We start from the raw sequence: 15077 nt of genomic DNA on the forward strand, positions 1-15077 counted from the left end.
ACTTATCACAGTAAATCCATTAAAGACCGAATCGGTTCCTTCGATCGCGAGAAAGAGGATTTCGCTTACCAGGAACAGGAAGAAGCCGCCCGGCGTCTTCTTCCCCTTCCTCTAGGGATTCGATGCGAGGGCCACGAGCGGGTGCGAGAGCGCAGGCGGCAAAGATGGTTTCGAAACGCAGAGATCGCGCATTTATAGTTGGGCTCGCGCGGGGAACATCGCCGTGTGTTGGGCCTCAGATTTGGCCCACTAGTGGATTCACCAGGCCAAGAGAATGGGCTGATCCGTAGAAGTAACATAAGCCCATCGGTATCTCCTGAGGACCTCATAGTATAAGAATACGACTCTTCCATGTATTTGGCATTACTGTCACTCGGGTTGGCTATACGACCAATAATAGATTCGAATTAAGTAATAATAATCATATATGCCCATGTTTTTGGACATATGGTGACTTATTTTATGACATAAAATAGAAAAAAAAAATGAAATCATATTATTGGTGATGAGATATTGATCGAAAAAGAAGAATTCATCATTGGTAATGATCTTATAATTGCATATCTAAGAGTTCATATAATAGGATAGGACAGATGATCATCAAAATTGAAAGAGTATCCTGAGAATCAGGGTTGGAGAAAAGGTGATGATCAAAGTTATTTGGAAGTTTTTGTATGTTTAATTACGTGTGAAATTCGAATATCTCGGAATCATTCTTTAATATGATACTAGGGTGTCAATCACATATTCTTTTAAGTCGTCGATCCGAAGATATATACCACATGTTACCGAGGTATCGACTATATATCGCTGAGTGTCAATTTTTTTTATTTATAATGGTTATTTCTTTTTATTTTCATTCTTAAGTTGATAATAGTATAAGACAGCTTTCTATATACTCCTCACTTGCTCCTTTCATTGCTTTCAACTGCAATCTTCACAATTCTAAGATCAATGTACCATGTAACCAAATGAACTGCCAGTGGATGCAAGGATAAGTCCAGTTTAGAAGAAGCTCTTCGTGTTGAAGTGGCTAAGTGTGGTTTGGTAGTTCAGACAGCAGGAGCAAAAGTAGAGTATGATGTGCACCTTCTTGTTGATTTGCATGTCCTTGGCAATTGTTTTTAGCTTAGCTTATCATCCACCCACTGTTACTGAGCCAGATTGAAGTTGGAAGTCCCAACTCTTATCTAACTTCACTGGAAAGCATGCTCATCCACCAGAGTTTAACCAGGCATGTGTGATGAGCTTCGATAGAAGAACCTTAAAACAAAAGCTTTCTGGGGAGGAAGATGGAGAAAAATTGTTAGGACCTTTTGTGCCATTTCGTTTGCTGACCACACAGATTTCTTGCAAGAATTCCTGGCTCTCATTTCTTCCTCAGGCTTATCTATCATCTGCAGCTTCTTGACCAAGTAAGAGAAGACAAAGTTTTGGTGTCTTCTGATTCTGAGGATTCTAATTGGTAGTAAGGCAACCAATCAAATTTTGTGTTGCCACAGTCCTGCAATAATGACAATTGGTTTGCTGTCATGGCCTTCCGAAATATTTTGCACTCCATTCAATTCTTTCGGGAGGAAAAGGATGCACAAGAAAACATAGGGCCTCTGTTTTCTTAATGCCTTCTCTCTGCATTTTATCTGGTGATGAGCACCCAAAGAACATCGGGTGGCAAAGAAGACATCTGCGCTCACAGCCACACTCCGCTCTCTTCCTCCACCGAAGCCACAGGCATCTGAATGTTCTGATCTGGACGCTGCTCACGTAACACTGTGTTATCGGCTGCGGCGGCGACGCGTGTCCCGACCCTAATCTCGAGCCTGTGGCCCTTACAGTCCATCAAGACGATCCACAGGATCATCATGAGGAAGAAAGAGCTCGGAGATTGCACTCCACACCATGGTTCAGTCCACAGCTTCCCCATATAAAATTGCTCCCACTTCCAACAAGTTTGGCATTCGAGTGGTGCGGCTAGTCTTCCTCGATCTCCGTCCGTCGAAGCTTTTCGTCTATCTGTCTCGCTCTATCCCTCGGCTTCCAGATGGCTGCCGCTGTCTCCACCGTGGGAGCCGTCAACAGAGTGCCGGTACTGCTGTCTTCCGCCCACCTTTCTCTTCGTCCTTGTCGAGAATTCTTGGTTATGTAGATCTGTTTCTTGCTCCAGTTGAGCCTGCATGGCTCCAGTTCGGGAGCCCCGGTGCCGAGCTCGGCTTTCTTCGGGAGCAGCCTGAAGAAAGTGAACTCCGGTCCGAGCCATGGGAGGAACTCCACCGGCACTTTCAAGGTCTTGGCTGCTGATCTCGATGAGTCGAAGCAGACTTCCAAGGACAAATGGTCTGGGCTTGCCTACGACGTCTCCGACGACCAGCAGGACATCACCAGGGGAAAGGGCCTCGTCGACTCGCTCTTCCAAGCTCCCATGGGCGACGGCACTCACATCCCCGTCATGACCTCCTACGAGTACATCAGCCAGGGTCTTCGCCAGTAAGGAACCATTCGATATCTTGATCTATCATAGCTTTCAGCCTTCTTCCTCGTCGGTATCCACTGAACCGTTTGGTCTCAGATACGAGTTCGACAACACCAAGGACGGCTTCTACATAGCTCCGTCTTTCATGGACAAGCTTGTCGTGCACATCACCAAGAACTTCATGGCCCTCCCGAACATCAAGGTAATCCCATCCTACCTCACCTCATGCGGTCGCTGCCATTGATTTCTGGTTGATGTGGATTCTAACTGGGCGGTGACAGGTTCCCCTCATCTTGGGTGTCTGGGGAGGCAAAGGCCAAGGGAAGTCATTCCAATGTGAGCTCGTGTTCGCCAAGATGGGGATCAAGTGAGTGCTTCCTTGAGTTCATGACATGTTGTTACGGCTCAGAGGTCTTTGGTGTCTCTCGTTCATGCTCCGTGTCGAACACTTGGCAGCCCTATCATGATGAGCGCTGGAGAACTGGAAAGCGGCAACGCAGGTGAGCCAGCGAAGCTGATCAGGCAGCGGTACCGTGAGGCAGCAGACATCATTAAGAAGGGGAAGATGTGTTGCCTCTTCATCAACGACCTCGACGCAGGAGCGGGAAGGCTCGGCGGCACCACCCAATACACCGTCAACAACCAGATGGTGAACGCCACGCTGATGAACATCGCCGACAACCCGACCAACGTGCAGCTCCCGGGAATGTACAACAAGCAGGAGAACCCTCGCGTTCCCATCATCGTCACCGGCAACGACTTCTCCACTCTCTACGCGCCTCTCATTCGTGACGGCCGTATGGAGAAGTTCTACTGGGCGCCGACCAGAGATGACCGCATCGGCGTCTGCACGGGCATCTTCAGGACCGACAACGTCCCCACGGAGGACATCGTCAAGCTCGTAGACTCCTTCCCGGGACAGTCCATCGGTAAGCTTCCCAAAAACACAAGATTCACATGATCTGTCACCGACTCATCCGAACGCATGTATCTCCATGGCCAACGTGCAGACTTCTTTGGTGCTCTTCGGGCCAGGGTCTACGATGACGAAGTGAGGAAGTGGGTGGGAGACATTGGAGTGGACAAGGTTGGAAAGAAGCTGGTCAACTCGCTCGAAGGGCCACCAACCTTTGAGCAGCCCAAGATGAGCTTGGATACGCTGATGGAGTATGGCAACATGCTGGTGAAGGAACAGGAGAACGTGAAAAGGGTGCAGCTGGCCGACAAGTACCTGAGCGAGGCTGCGCTCGGAGACGCCAACGCAGATGCCATGAAGACTGGCTCTTTCTACCAGTAACTCCATGATGGTTGCAGGCAAAGCAGCCCATCCGTCTCTTACGATCCTCGATGAACGCAGAGCTGCATGCATAAATTCCAGGCTTGTAGTTTGTGTGGACAAGTGGGCGAATATTATTATCAGCCTCTGTATCGGTGATACATATATTATGTGCATTTTCCTCAGTTTTGGAAGGCCTATTTGTTTGTGATCACAACAATGCATCATCACGGAATCCATCTGCCGCCCCCAATTGCTTGTATGATGGTAATACTAAATAAAATCACATTAAAGTAATGGAGGATTAATTCCATCAAAATTAGCCCAACAACAAGCAATCGATGAAAAGGTAGCAATGCAAATGAAGGCTGATTGGGTCTCCAAGTCAATTTTTCTTCGAAGCACAAATCTCAAAGAAAGACACATCGGAGAAGCACACATCTCAAAGAAGCATCCGAATTTGTACCGGGCCTTAGCGACAATAACGTCGGCCCATGACCCGGCTCGGGATCTGACTCGGCGGTTCAGCACCCCATTCGGAAATTTAGGTCCAGCCCGGTCGATGAACGAGTCGGCTATAACGATCGCTTCGGTCGCCGCAGATCGACGCCTTCGCGAGACTCAGGTTCGGTTTCTCTCCACTCTGGCTCATCTTTCTCCCTTCTCGTGCTTGCCGTGTTCATGTTTCTAGGGTTTGCTTCGCCCGATCGTGCGCTAGGGTTTCGTGGTGTCTTTGTGGGGAGTCTGTTGGTCAATTTGTCGTCGTTGTGACGGATCAAACGAATGGAATGATTAGGTTTAGCAACCTTTTGGCTTCAGATCGTGTTGTGTCTGCTAAATGTAATATGCTTATTCACTCTATCGAGTAATTGATGATGGTCGTGTTAGATCGTTGAAACCTTCACCTGTAAATGTACACAGATATTAGGATATTGATTAGGGTATGTTGTTTATAGTTGAATCTTTATTAGAGTCTATATGGAATTTCAATAGAATTCAGAGATTCTTTGAATTCTTCAAAGAGGATTGTTCTGGTTTGGCAAACTGCAGCCTTCTATAGAAGCTTCAGCTGAAATTTATCAGTGATTTTATCGACTACGATAAAAGCCTATCTTCTTAAGTATTGAATTAGCTGTATTGGAAACCATGTTGTGAGTGCTAAAAACTTTAAGTTGCTCATATGGTTTAATCATGTTAAAGTGTCCCCATTCATGTACTCATGCTGGATGCTGAATAATTTACAGAACTAAACGCATATGCTCAAGAAAAACACTAGAGGTACTCTCCTTTGTTCAACAAAGATTGTTCTATACATCAGCTTTGATGTCAATGGGTTGGACCATTTGCCAGTCTTGTATGTAGTTATTTCTTCTGTCGCCTCGTATGCTTAACTGATTTAAACGGAGAGAATTTAACTAATACCTTTTTATGATATTCTTGTATCACCACCTTGATGGGCAATGCTCTCATTTTTTATTCCTGGAGCTTAAACGGTCTGATGTCCTAGACCAAGTTTGGCTTGAATGCCAAACCTATAACAGGATTTGATGAATATTTGGTGCCTAGAACCTATAGTTTTAACCGTCAGACAATCTTCTAAACAAATGACTGTTCACCTATTTGGTAATTGACTCGACACTATGCAAGTGATTACTTCAGGTGGAGTGGTGTCGCATATCTCAATGAAAAATACTTAGAAAGTTAGAAATATGGTTATTCTATAGATTTCAAGCTGTTGTTGTCTTCAGCTAAGCCGTGTAAACCCATCATCTTGACGCATGTCAGACATCGAAGCTTCTGAAGATGCATACGATCAATTCTATCATTTTAAAGATGCATAGGCATATTATAAAATGAGGCGAGGCAAACTCATGACTCGTCTAAACTCTATGCTGAGAACTATGAAGTGAGAAAGAGAATTACTGTACTATGAAAGCTTGCAAAGGATGATCTTGTAAGCAATAGCTCTTAGGCTCAATCTTGCTAAATGAACAAATGTGCTACCACAGTTGGCGTGGTCTTACCCTCATGAAAATTTAAGACATTTGTATATGATGATACCCTGCTACGGATGCTTCGTGCTCATTGATATACTGCATATCTACCTCCTCAGCTTGTGTATGCTCGAAGTGCCCTTCCATCTGTTTCGATGTATTTCGATGAAAACTTCCAACACTTTGGAGTCTAAACAGTCACTTAATATGTTGTGAATGTACGCACTTGTGCAATTTTCCTACCTGAGCGAGGATCAGCAAGTGGTATGGGCTCTTCCTTTGCCATTAAAGAAGAAACTGGTTCCTTCCTGTTTGATGCAATGCCAACATCAGCAAAGCTATGCCTAACATTCCTTGGGGTTACTGCATCGGTGATGACATCACGGAGTGCTTTGTCTTCCTCCCTGGGCTCCAGCTTTTGCATCAGATACTCTTTCATTGAGACTCCCTTATCCCATACTTGCTTTGCAGTAGTCTCATACCTTGGCCCTGATTCTTGGATCTTGGAGCTTAGTGCTTGGGTTGCCTTTGAAATCATGGTGTAGACCGGAGCAAGCGTCTCCGTTACCGTCTCGCTCAGGGTCTTGTCATTGTCACCACCATTGCTGACCGGTGGTTGAGGTAAGTACTTATCCTTCACCATTGTCTTTTCATTGGTTGGAGTTATCACCGTTGTTTCTGGTGGTGCAGGTATAACCTTTACGTCACCACCATGGTCCGATGCTGGTTGCCTATGCCCATCATTAGCTTGCTTCATCTCTATTTCTCTATCAAAAGCGCTGAGCTGAGTGATTGTTGAATTTTCGCTGGGACTGGGGTAGTGAGTTGTTGACTGATCATCCGAAGCCGAATCTTCATAACTATCAAGTGCCATCTCTGGTTCGTACTCTGACGTCACAGGTAAGAAACATCTGATATGCTTAGATTAAGCCATTATGGTGAATGAGCCAAACACTAAGTTCTCTTAGATTTTGGTTTAAATGGTGCAGGGTGTGGCTAATTACTTGGGGCTCCTTGGTAATTAGGATCTTCCTCGTCTGCCTCGTCCAAGCTAACTCCCCAGGGCGGTGTGACACTATTTTCTTTGCCTCCATGTCTTTTCTTCACAAGCATCTGCCTCCATTTCTTTGCCTTCTCCTTCACCCTCACCATGATCGACTTCTTTGCCTGCTGTTGGTGGTGACTGAAATCATCCTCATCGTTGTACAAGTTTACCAGTGTTGGTGTTGTCGGCGCCAACCAATGTCCATTTGGAGATGATTCACCTTCACATACATTGAATTGCAATGATGTAGCAAAATAAGAAGCAAACGTAGAGATGAGCGGGTAACTATCATGTCAAGTTTTGAACCTTTCCGGGAGCGTAGATTCTTGTTTGGAATAAGCTGTTCTCGTTGAGGGTAGACCGGATATGATCTGCTTCGTTCTGTTTGAGCCATCTGCTGTCCTTCCTCTCTTTCTTCACCCTATTGCTTCTGTTTCCTGGCTTCTCAGGAACATGGAAAGGTCTCAGGAACTGGCAAAGGAAGCATCCAGGGGATTGCTCTGCATTTAACCAGGGTGTGGTTGCAGAAGATCACCAAGTTTGTAGCAGATTTGATGGTCGGGACGAGGTGCAACTTCTTGACCACCCTTTGCTGAGGCGCCTGTAAGAGTGCCATATGTGTGGACCATTGGAGACCTCGCATGAGCTCAGCACCGTATCAAATTCGAATAGGAGTTTGCCATACGTGTAAGCTTGTATAAATCGTGAATGTGTTGAATAGGAGTTTTTCCCTTTTCTTGTGGGAGATCTTTGATTGAAGTTGTGCATTTTATTGGTCTTCTAAGGCACGACATGTTGATGGACTATTTATGAGAGATGAAAAAAAAATTATGCCTCCTCAAAAGAGAGGAAAATTCTATTATCGAGAAAAAAAAAAGACATTGAAAATTGTATCGTTATTTATTATCATTGCATGATGGAACATATTAAGAAGTATGAAAAAAAAAATATATATATATTATATGATGATAGAGGATAATATTGTTGAGGAGTAGGTTTTCTAGTCATACAAGTGGTGGGTTTTCTTCTAGTGAGATTTTGTTGGTGAAGCAAGTAATGAAGTTCAAGTGTTTTCTCCTCCCTTTATGTAAGTTCGAGAAGAATTATCGCCTATGGTCTCGGACTTACATTCTCAAGAAAGTGAAGCTCAAATTTCCTTATGAGTTAAGCAAAAAGTTAATAAAGAGCGATTTTGACATGACTCATCGCGTACCATTTTCGTGTCGAGCCTTTTAATATTGTTAGGAAGGCATGACACATCAGGACATCTAAAGTATCATATAATGACATTTGGGTATGAAAAACAATGATGCGCTCCAACGGGTTGGTACTGCCATTAAAGGCCTCCAACGATGAGAGGCGAACGTTGGCAATGATTAACTCCTCCTAAATATCTTGAGTCAATGACGATCGACCCGAGATAGTGTTGGCAAAGCCTTCCCTTTCGCATCATTGAAATTCTCATCGTATCTTCTCTAAATATTGGTTCATTTGCCAAAGTTAGATCCTCAAGGAATCATCCATTGAATTTACCGATTGGGTTTAGGATTCAGGTAGAGTAGAATAGTGGTGTGGTAGTCCGTTGAACTCCACAATTAAGGAGTAAGGTGCTTCCTCAATCAAAGATTCGAAAGGCCTTGGAAGCCCTTGAGATGTCGGTATTGCATCGAGTGGGAGGACCCCAATGGGTGCTGGTGCCTATGGCGATTGAGCTACTGATCGTAGCTGAGATGGTGGCATCCCCTATTATGATAGATGGGGCAAGAGTGGAGCAACACCTTGCATTATGTCCATTAGCGTTTACACATGCTAGGTAAGGTTCAAAAACGATTCGATAGGGACGAGCAAGTAGCTCAAGGTCACCATGAGAACGAGAGACCCAGGTAGTTGAACGGACGCTAACATCGCATCGACATTTGTACCAATGTGGATTCATCCATGTGCGAAAAGAGTGGCTGCTATCCTTTGAGTGAAAATATTATTAGTCGAAGGCATGGCCTTCTCGATATTCGTTCATCGAAAGAGTCGATAGATAAACGCTCCTGTAACATCAGACTTTTCTTCTAGTATCAAAATAATAAAAATATATATTATTGACGTCTTAATCAGCTCGACATGGTTCGGACTCACATGCAGGGTTGTTCGAAGTGCCTCCACGATGAAAATATCGAGTTTGCAAAGCACCACCTGTATGAAGATCAAAGTCAATGGAGGTTTCTCAGCTCAATCCCTTCGACGCCCAAGTTAATAATATGAAGTATGTGAATACAAATATAGGTGATAAAAAAAAAAAGTCCCTGCTTATTGTGTTCAAGATGTCATTTTATACATGATTGTAGGAAGGTAAAATATTTCGCACGAGGGCAAAGAATACTCTTGTAGAATATTCTTCGAATTTTTATCCACGTAAGCAAACGAATAGAAGATGATCATAACTCCATGTGATGATTAGTTAATAGATTATTTCGTAAGATATGATAATTATAAATGCAATGCAAAAAGTTAAGCCTTAATCTAATAAACTTATTTGATGCTAATTGCATAAATTATATTGCACGAGAATGCATAATAACCCTATACTTTTCCTTAAAAGGTTAAATTTAAAACCAAAAAAATGTTAATTCAAAAAAAACATGTCAAGAATGGGATTCGAACCCATGCCCTTTCGGACCAGTACCTGAAACTGGCGCCTTAGACCAACTCGGCCATCTTGACCCCGATGTAAATGAAGCATCTCAAATTATAATATTGTAGAATATATTTCTGTCATTAACGACACATTTCAACGGACCAAGAAACAGGAAGCTAAGTCTGACTAATGATGAGAGAATGTAATGCTCTTTAACTATGCGGTGGACCAACCCTTGCTCGACTAATCCTAATTTGACATTGCTAGCTGAGAGATTAACGCATTCATCTTCACCTTTCATTCTTCCCACCTCAAATAAACGATCCCAATCATAAAAGAAAGCACGCTTTCTCATGTAATGCGAAGGCTCTTAACAGCAGAGGCCGCCGCATGGAAGTAATCACGATGCAAATCCTGGATTTGACGTGATCCGAGGAGGAAAGCCATGGGTTTTCTGGAACCTTACTACTAATTAATGTGGAGGAGAGGAGTGTTGCCAAAGGAATTTTTTTGGGCCCCTCAGCACATTATTACAATTTCGAAAGTTACAGATCTATGAGGTTAGGAGGAATAATAAGAGTCATTGGTTTAGCATTTTTTTGTTTTTTAACGACCTATCTAGGCAATACTTCACTGAACGTAAACCCACATCTAATTCAATGTGTACTGCAATAAAATTTAAAATAAAATATATTCCAATGTTATATATATAATTAAAGAAAAAAGTTCATATGTTATGCTATTAAAAGAACAAAAAAGCATCTTTGATAAATAATATTTAAAAAAATCATACTTAGATGGTCTATATAGTGGATCAAGAAGATCTAATTTTTTATAACTATGATTTTGAAATTAATGAAAAGTTCCAAGTCAGAAAAACATACATCAAAATTAACATGAAAATCTAAGCTTGTTAATCAAATCGACTGTATCTCATCCTACTCTTTTAAACTTTGTATACGTGAGACTATTCCCTTAAATCTTTTTCAATTTCTGTCTCTCATACAAATGAATTTTTGCTTTAACTATCTTTTATTTATAAGGTTAAGGTAAACTATGATTAGATCTATTTTTCTTCTTCACTCACTCGAGTACGATCAACATTTCACTAGTTCATATTCTTTAACCTTGACTCGATAGCATGTTGAAATTAATCGTGAGTTAACATCAAAGTAGTTCAAGTTTTTCTCTTATTCTTTTTAAGTTATAGATTTCAAACATTCTTTTGTTTCTTTTTCATGAACAAACGTGCGATAAAACCTTTCACGAACAACACCCATTATTACTCAACTTGATTAGGTTCCTCTCTCTCCCTTCTTTAGTACTCTTTCTTAACAAGAGTTGAAAAGCTCAGTTCTCGTCTCCTATCAATCTTAACCAATCTAAGATTCCTCCGCTTAGACACTGTTGGCAGGAAGATGGATTATATTGGCATCTAACAACTGTGGACATGGTGGTTTCTCCATATTTGTTCTACTTTGTGGCTCTATATTTCCATGACCTGCATTATCTAATCTTGACAGCAATGTTTCTCTGGATGTGTAGCAATACCATGTGAGATTGGAACGAGCATCAACGGTTGCACATCACTGTATTTTATTCACACAAGAAGAGAAGTATGGGGAAGAGAGCGGAATAACTTCATGGAGGCCTCTCTTCATAGCCCAACCGCGTCTAACTCCATCTATGGCTTACCGGTATGGCTTCCCGCAACGTAACTCGTTGAGTGCATGCAACAAACAAGTGATATGCAATGCCATCACAACACCCGCTTTCTTCCATCAGCAAACTCTATCGATCCATTCGATGATATCAAGAAGAAAGAAGCAAGAGTCGATAACAGCGAAGCATATGGATCCTAAATGACTCTGCTGAGCAGCCGTGAGCTCACTGCTCATTGCAAAGTGCAGTGAAGCTGTGAGCTCACAGATCCTTACGTAAAACGTATACACAAAAGAGAAGAAACCTACTACTATTTAACTGTGTACTTCTTCTGTCAGTGGTAGTCTCGCCAGCAAACGAGCATCGTGACACAGCGGCGCATGATGTATAACCTCGCCCTCTGCTCCTTCACTTGGTTGGCACACCGGCTGGAGAAGGACCGCGACGTCTTTATCGTCGTCGTCCTCCGCCGGCCTTCCCTTGTGCTCGCCGACCGTTTCAAGAACGGCCCCCCTTCCTCCTCCGCAGCCGCCACCACTCTTCTGCCCCCGCTGCGGCTGTTCCTAATCTCCTTATTCGCCGCCTTCCACTTCTCGTCCATGTAGATCTCGACTTCCTCTCCCACCACGTCTACTATTTCCGATGGAGCAACTAGGGGTATATATAGAGGGAAGGAGGAAATTGGTGTGGATTCGTGGTGGGCAGTGGCCATCACCACCTGGGGTATCACATTTTTATTTACCAAAGAAAAATCTAAATATATGACCTCGATACTCTAATACAAACTGTGCTTTTGACATCAGCACAGAGAAAAAACAAAGATTTCAATCACTCGCCTCCTAAAATTCAGAAAATCTAATTGACCTTTAGTGCATACAAAAATGTGATAACTTGCATTCAGAGAAAAGGAATAAACTATCATGTTCAAGATCTTGCAGCATCCACTTCTAACTAGGACCTTAATTTGGAAGCACAATGCTAGTAGCCTATGAACTGTCCGGCTACAGCTTTCAAGATGCGTACATTTTGTTAATAATATATATTCTATGTAAATAGAGCTTTTCTATATATATATATATATATATATATATATATATATATATATATATATATATATATATATATATATATATATATATATATATATATGAATCATCATGCACAGAGGTTTACTGCGATGTGTTCAAGGATAAAGATTCCTCCCAAGGTTGACCGGTCAATGTTGGGAACCTTCTCACGCAAATGCATGAACATAAACAGGAGAGATGAGATTCCAAAGTTAATGCAGCCATGTGAGATTTAGGCTGGTCTGAATCATGCACTCTGTCAGTGCCTGTATGGAATCTTTGATTGCTTCCATATGCTTAGAAGTTACGAGTTCCCTGAACCATTATTGAGGCACAAGGTTTGAACCTCAGAATCTAGCTATCATGCATGTACTTTGGGAAGGTAATATAACGGCAAACTAGGTTATAGATCATACAAAACTTAACAAATGTGATTATTCATATTCGAAGATCCATTCCAAGATCCACCACGGCACAAGAAGAAGCCTACAGAGACCTTGAAAGGTTATCCTGTACTAATCTCAAAAATATTATTCAATTTACTTAGGTTGCCTTGAGTATCCCTCATATACCGGCCTTTGGCTTGTAGACTCTATATTCACAGCGGGGGGTAATTTACTGGCCCCATAGTTGAGTCTGTTGGTGGCCTGTAACTTATTAATCACCAGGGGATTGTACCTGATAAAGGGTGGCCTTCTCTACCTTAATTTTTTTGGTTCACTTCAGCATAAACAATACTGTGTTCACTCGGTAAAAAAAATAAAATCAAGTTATATTTGCGTATTAAATTTGAATTCTTATGGACATATTTCTCTATGGAAGAAAGCTCTTTTCCGACTTTAAGCATATAAAGAAATATTTGGTTTCTACATTGTTGAACCAAATTTCATCATTAAATAGTCACATTTTTCAAACTTGGAATATCTTAGAATGCTATTTTTTTTTTTTTTTTGGTCTTTTTCATTTAGAACTCCTTTGAGATTCACTAAAGCTACAATAGCTAAGTATCTTTTAAAAAATTGAAATGATAATAAGAATTATTTTTCCGTCTCACCCTTTCATTGTCAGCTTGTCATAAGGTTTGAACCCATCTAAAAGTGTTATCATGAAGCACTTGTTGGCTCCTCTGTGAGTTGCAAGAAGCATGAAGCATGTTAAATGCATGCCCTAAGACAACTAGGCATCGTCAGGACATGAACTCTTTGAGCCACAACATGTATAAGCGAAGGGCTTCATATTTTATGACTGCTTTGCATGTGGCGGCCACGATGCACAACCTCAAAGCCAGTCAAATATAATCAATTATATCAATTACTTTGGTCTCTAGATCAAGTTGTAGTTCTTAAACAATGCAAACACATCGCCCTCGGGGAAGTTGCTTGCTCTTCAAACAAAAATCATTTTCTATCTTCCATTTTTCTTACTCTAGAGTTTGACCTGCCATACCCATTGCAACACTTGTCTTGGGCCGATAGGGTTGATGGCCATGTGGGCTTGGCTTATGCAATGGGCTTACAGACTCCAGGTTGACACAAAGAGCCTCCTTTTTACCTTACAAACCTGAACAAGTCTTATACAGGCAAAAAACCAAATAAGTAGAAGGCAACTAAAAGCTTTTTGTTGTCTAGGTAATCAAAATGGACATGCAATTTTCAGAACTTTGGGGTATAACTGGGGGGATAGACTTACGACAATTAGGCTCGTTTTAATAAAGCAGTAAATTCTTTTAGATTACCCATCGGAAATGTGAGACTAGCAAACATGATTTGGTTAAAATTGGGTTGATTCAAATAGTAAATGATCATCAAACGAAGTGCGGGTCTTTACCTTTCGTGAATTCTAAGGGGAATTAGAAACGAGAGCAGCAGATCGAATAAAAGAATATGCACGCAACGAATTCTCAACTGAAGGCGACGAAACGACAAACCCTAAAATCCAAAAGGAGGAGAAGGAACTGACCTCGATTCGCTAGGGCTTCCTCCACGAAGGAGCGGATCGAGTGGAGGGAGTGGCGCGGCCGGCCTTCTCCGGCTGGATCTGGATCTCACGGCGCAGCTCCGCCATCCGGCCGTCCATGGCTTCCTCCGGTCCTCGCGCAGCATTGCTTCGCCAACGAAAGACCACTTTGGAGTGGTTTGCCGCTTTAAATTCGAGCCACGCCTCCCGGGAAACCCAAACATTTAATGGAGCAGGTCGCAAACGGATCTTATCAGTATGATCCGCATCCGAATTCCCCATTCCCATTGGAGTGCTCTACTATTGTAATTCTTAGATATTAAATGTGATGTGGGATTATTAGTCACTGATATTTTTATAATATAATAATAAAAAAGAAAAAATAATAATAATAATATGATAATAAAAACTTTAATATCTAAAATAAAAAATGACATTTAAAATAACACTTTAATTTCATTTAAATATATCATTTAAATGAAATTAAACTTACTATTATAGAATCAATATAAAACATATCATTTAAAATAAAAAAAACTTAATTCATTGATTCTTTTTTATTATCTTATTACGATCCTTTAATCTTTTTTATATATTTTAAATAAAGAAGAAAAAATAATAAAAATACAATCATATCAGAGCTAAGCAAATAAATTATTTTAACCTTCATCTTGTTAAGTAAATTTTTTTATATATTTATTTTTACCATAATCAATTTAAAAAATAAAATGAGGAATAATCGCATATGACAACTTACAAATTTTGTAGAATTTTCTAAAACAATAAGAAACATTTGAAACTGTCGGATATATCTCAACTTCACTCATCTTTCATTACTACATGACATATCTGTAGAAACCTAAACATCCATGTGTTCTACCAGATATTAAACATATATATGAAACCATGGACCATGAAAGATATCATATGGAAGCTTCTAAGGAAATATTTAGTCCCTTGTACCTCAACACTAATCTT

General features: G+C 41.4%; 2 protein-coding genes and 1 non-coding gene across 3 annotated transcripts; 1 reads left to right on the forward strand and 2 right to left on the reverse strand.

Annotated features, from left to right (window-relative positions):
• Window positions 1-1560: 1560 nt before the first annotated feature.
• Window positions 1561-3931, forward strand: LOC103972300 (ribulose bisphosphate carboxylase/oxygenase activase 2, chloroplastic). Its single transcript, XM_009386593.3, has 6 exons — window positions 1561-2086; window positions 2165-2484; window positions 2567-2672; window positions 2752-2837; window positions 2927-3399; window positions 3481-3931. Exons 1-6 carry the CDS (start codon window positions 2042-2044, stop codon window positions 3765-3767), a joined length of 1317 nt encoding a protein of 438 aa, XP_009384868.2. The 5' UTR covers window positions 1561-2041; the 3' UTR covers window positions 3768-3931.
• A 2011-nt stretch (window positions 3932-5942) lies between these two features.
• Window positions 5943-7179, reverse strand: LOC135596500 (uncharacterized). Its single transcript, XM_065088548.1, has 3 exons — window positions 7092-7179; window positions 6745-7005; window positions 5943-6628 (listed from the first exon to the last, which is right to left on the reverse strand). Exons 1-3 carry the CDS (start codon window positions 7177-7179, stop codon window positions 5943-5945), a joined length of 1035 nt encoding a protein of 344 aa, XP_064944620.1.
• A 2240-nt stretch (window positions 7180-9419) lies between these two features.
• TRNAL-CAG (transfer RNA leucine (anticodon CAG)) lies at window positions 9420-9500 on the reverse strand. Its single transcript has one exon. It is a non-coding gene; the product is annotated as a tRNA-Leu (tRNA).
• Window positions 9501-15077: the final 5577 nt, after the last annotated feature.

Source organism: Musa acuminata, chromosome BXJ1-11 (assembly GCF_036884655.1).
Source record: "Musa acuminata AAA Group cultivar baxijiao chromosome BXJ1-11, Cavendish_Baxijiao_AAA, whole genome shotgun sequence".
Classification (NCBI taxonomy): domain Eukaryota; kingdom Viridiplantae; phylum Streptophyta; class Magnoliopsida; order Zingiberales; family Musaceae; genus Musa; species Musa acuminata.

What these genes read in the sequence shown, in the direction of transcription:
- LOC135596500 (XM_065088548.1), bottom strand. Translation starts at nt 7,179, where the DNA reads ATGGCTCAAACAGAACGAAGCAGATCATATCCGGTCTACCCTCAACGA. An exon ending in GAATCTACGCTCCCGGAAAG is followed by an intron (nt 7,006 to 7,091) that starts GTTCAAAACTTG and finishes ATGTATGTGAAG; the next exon opens with GTGAATCATCTCCAAATGGA. An exon ending in TAATTACCAAGGAGCCCCAA is followed by an intron (nt 6,629 to 6,744) that starts GTAATTAGCCAC and finishes CTGTGACGTCAG; the next exon opens with AGTACGAACCAGAGATGGCA.
- LOC103972300 (XM_009386593.3), top strand. Translation starts at nt 2,042, where the DNA reads ATGGCTGCCGCTGTCTCCACCGTGGGAGCCGTCAACAGAGTGCCG. An exon ending in TGGCCCTCCCGAACATCAAG is followed by an intron (nt 2,673 to 2,751) that starts GTAATCCCATCC and finishes GGGCGGTGACAG; the next exon opens with GTTCCCCTCATCTTGGGTGT. An exon ending in TTCGCCAAGATGGGGATCAA is followed by an intron (nt 2,838 to 2,926) that starts GTGAGTGCTTCC and finishes AACACTTGGCAG; the next exon opens with CCCTATCATGATGAGCGCTG.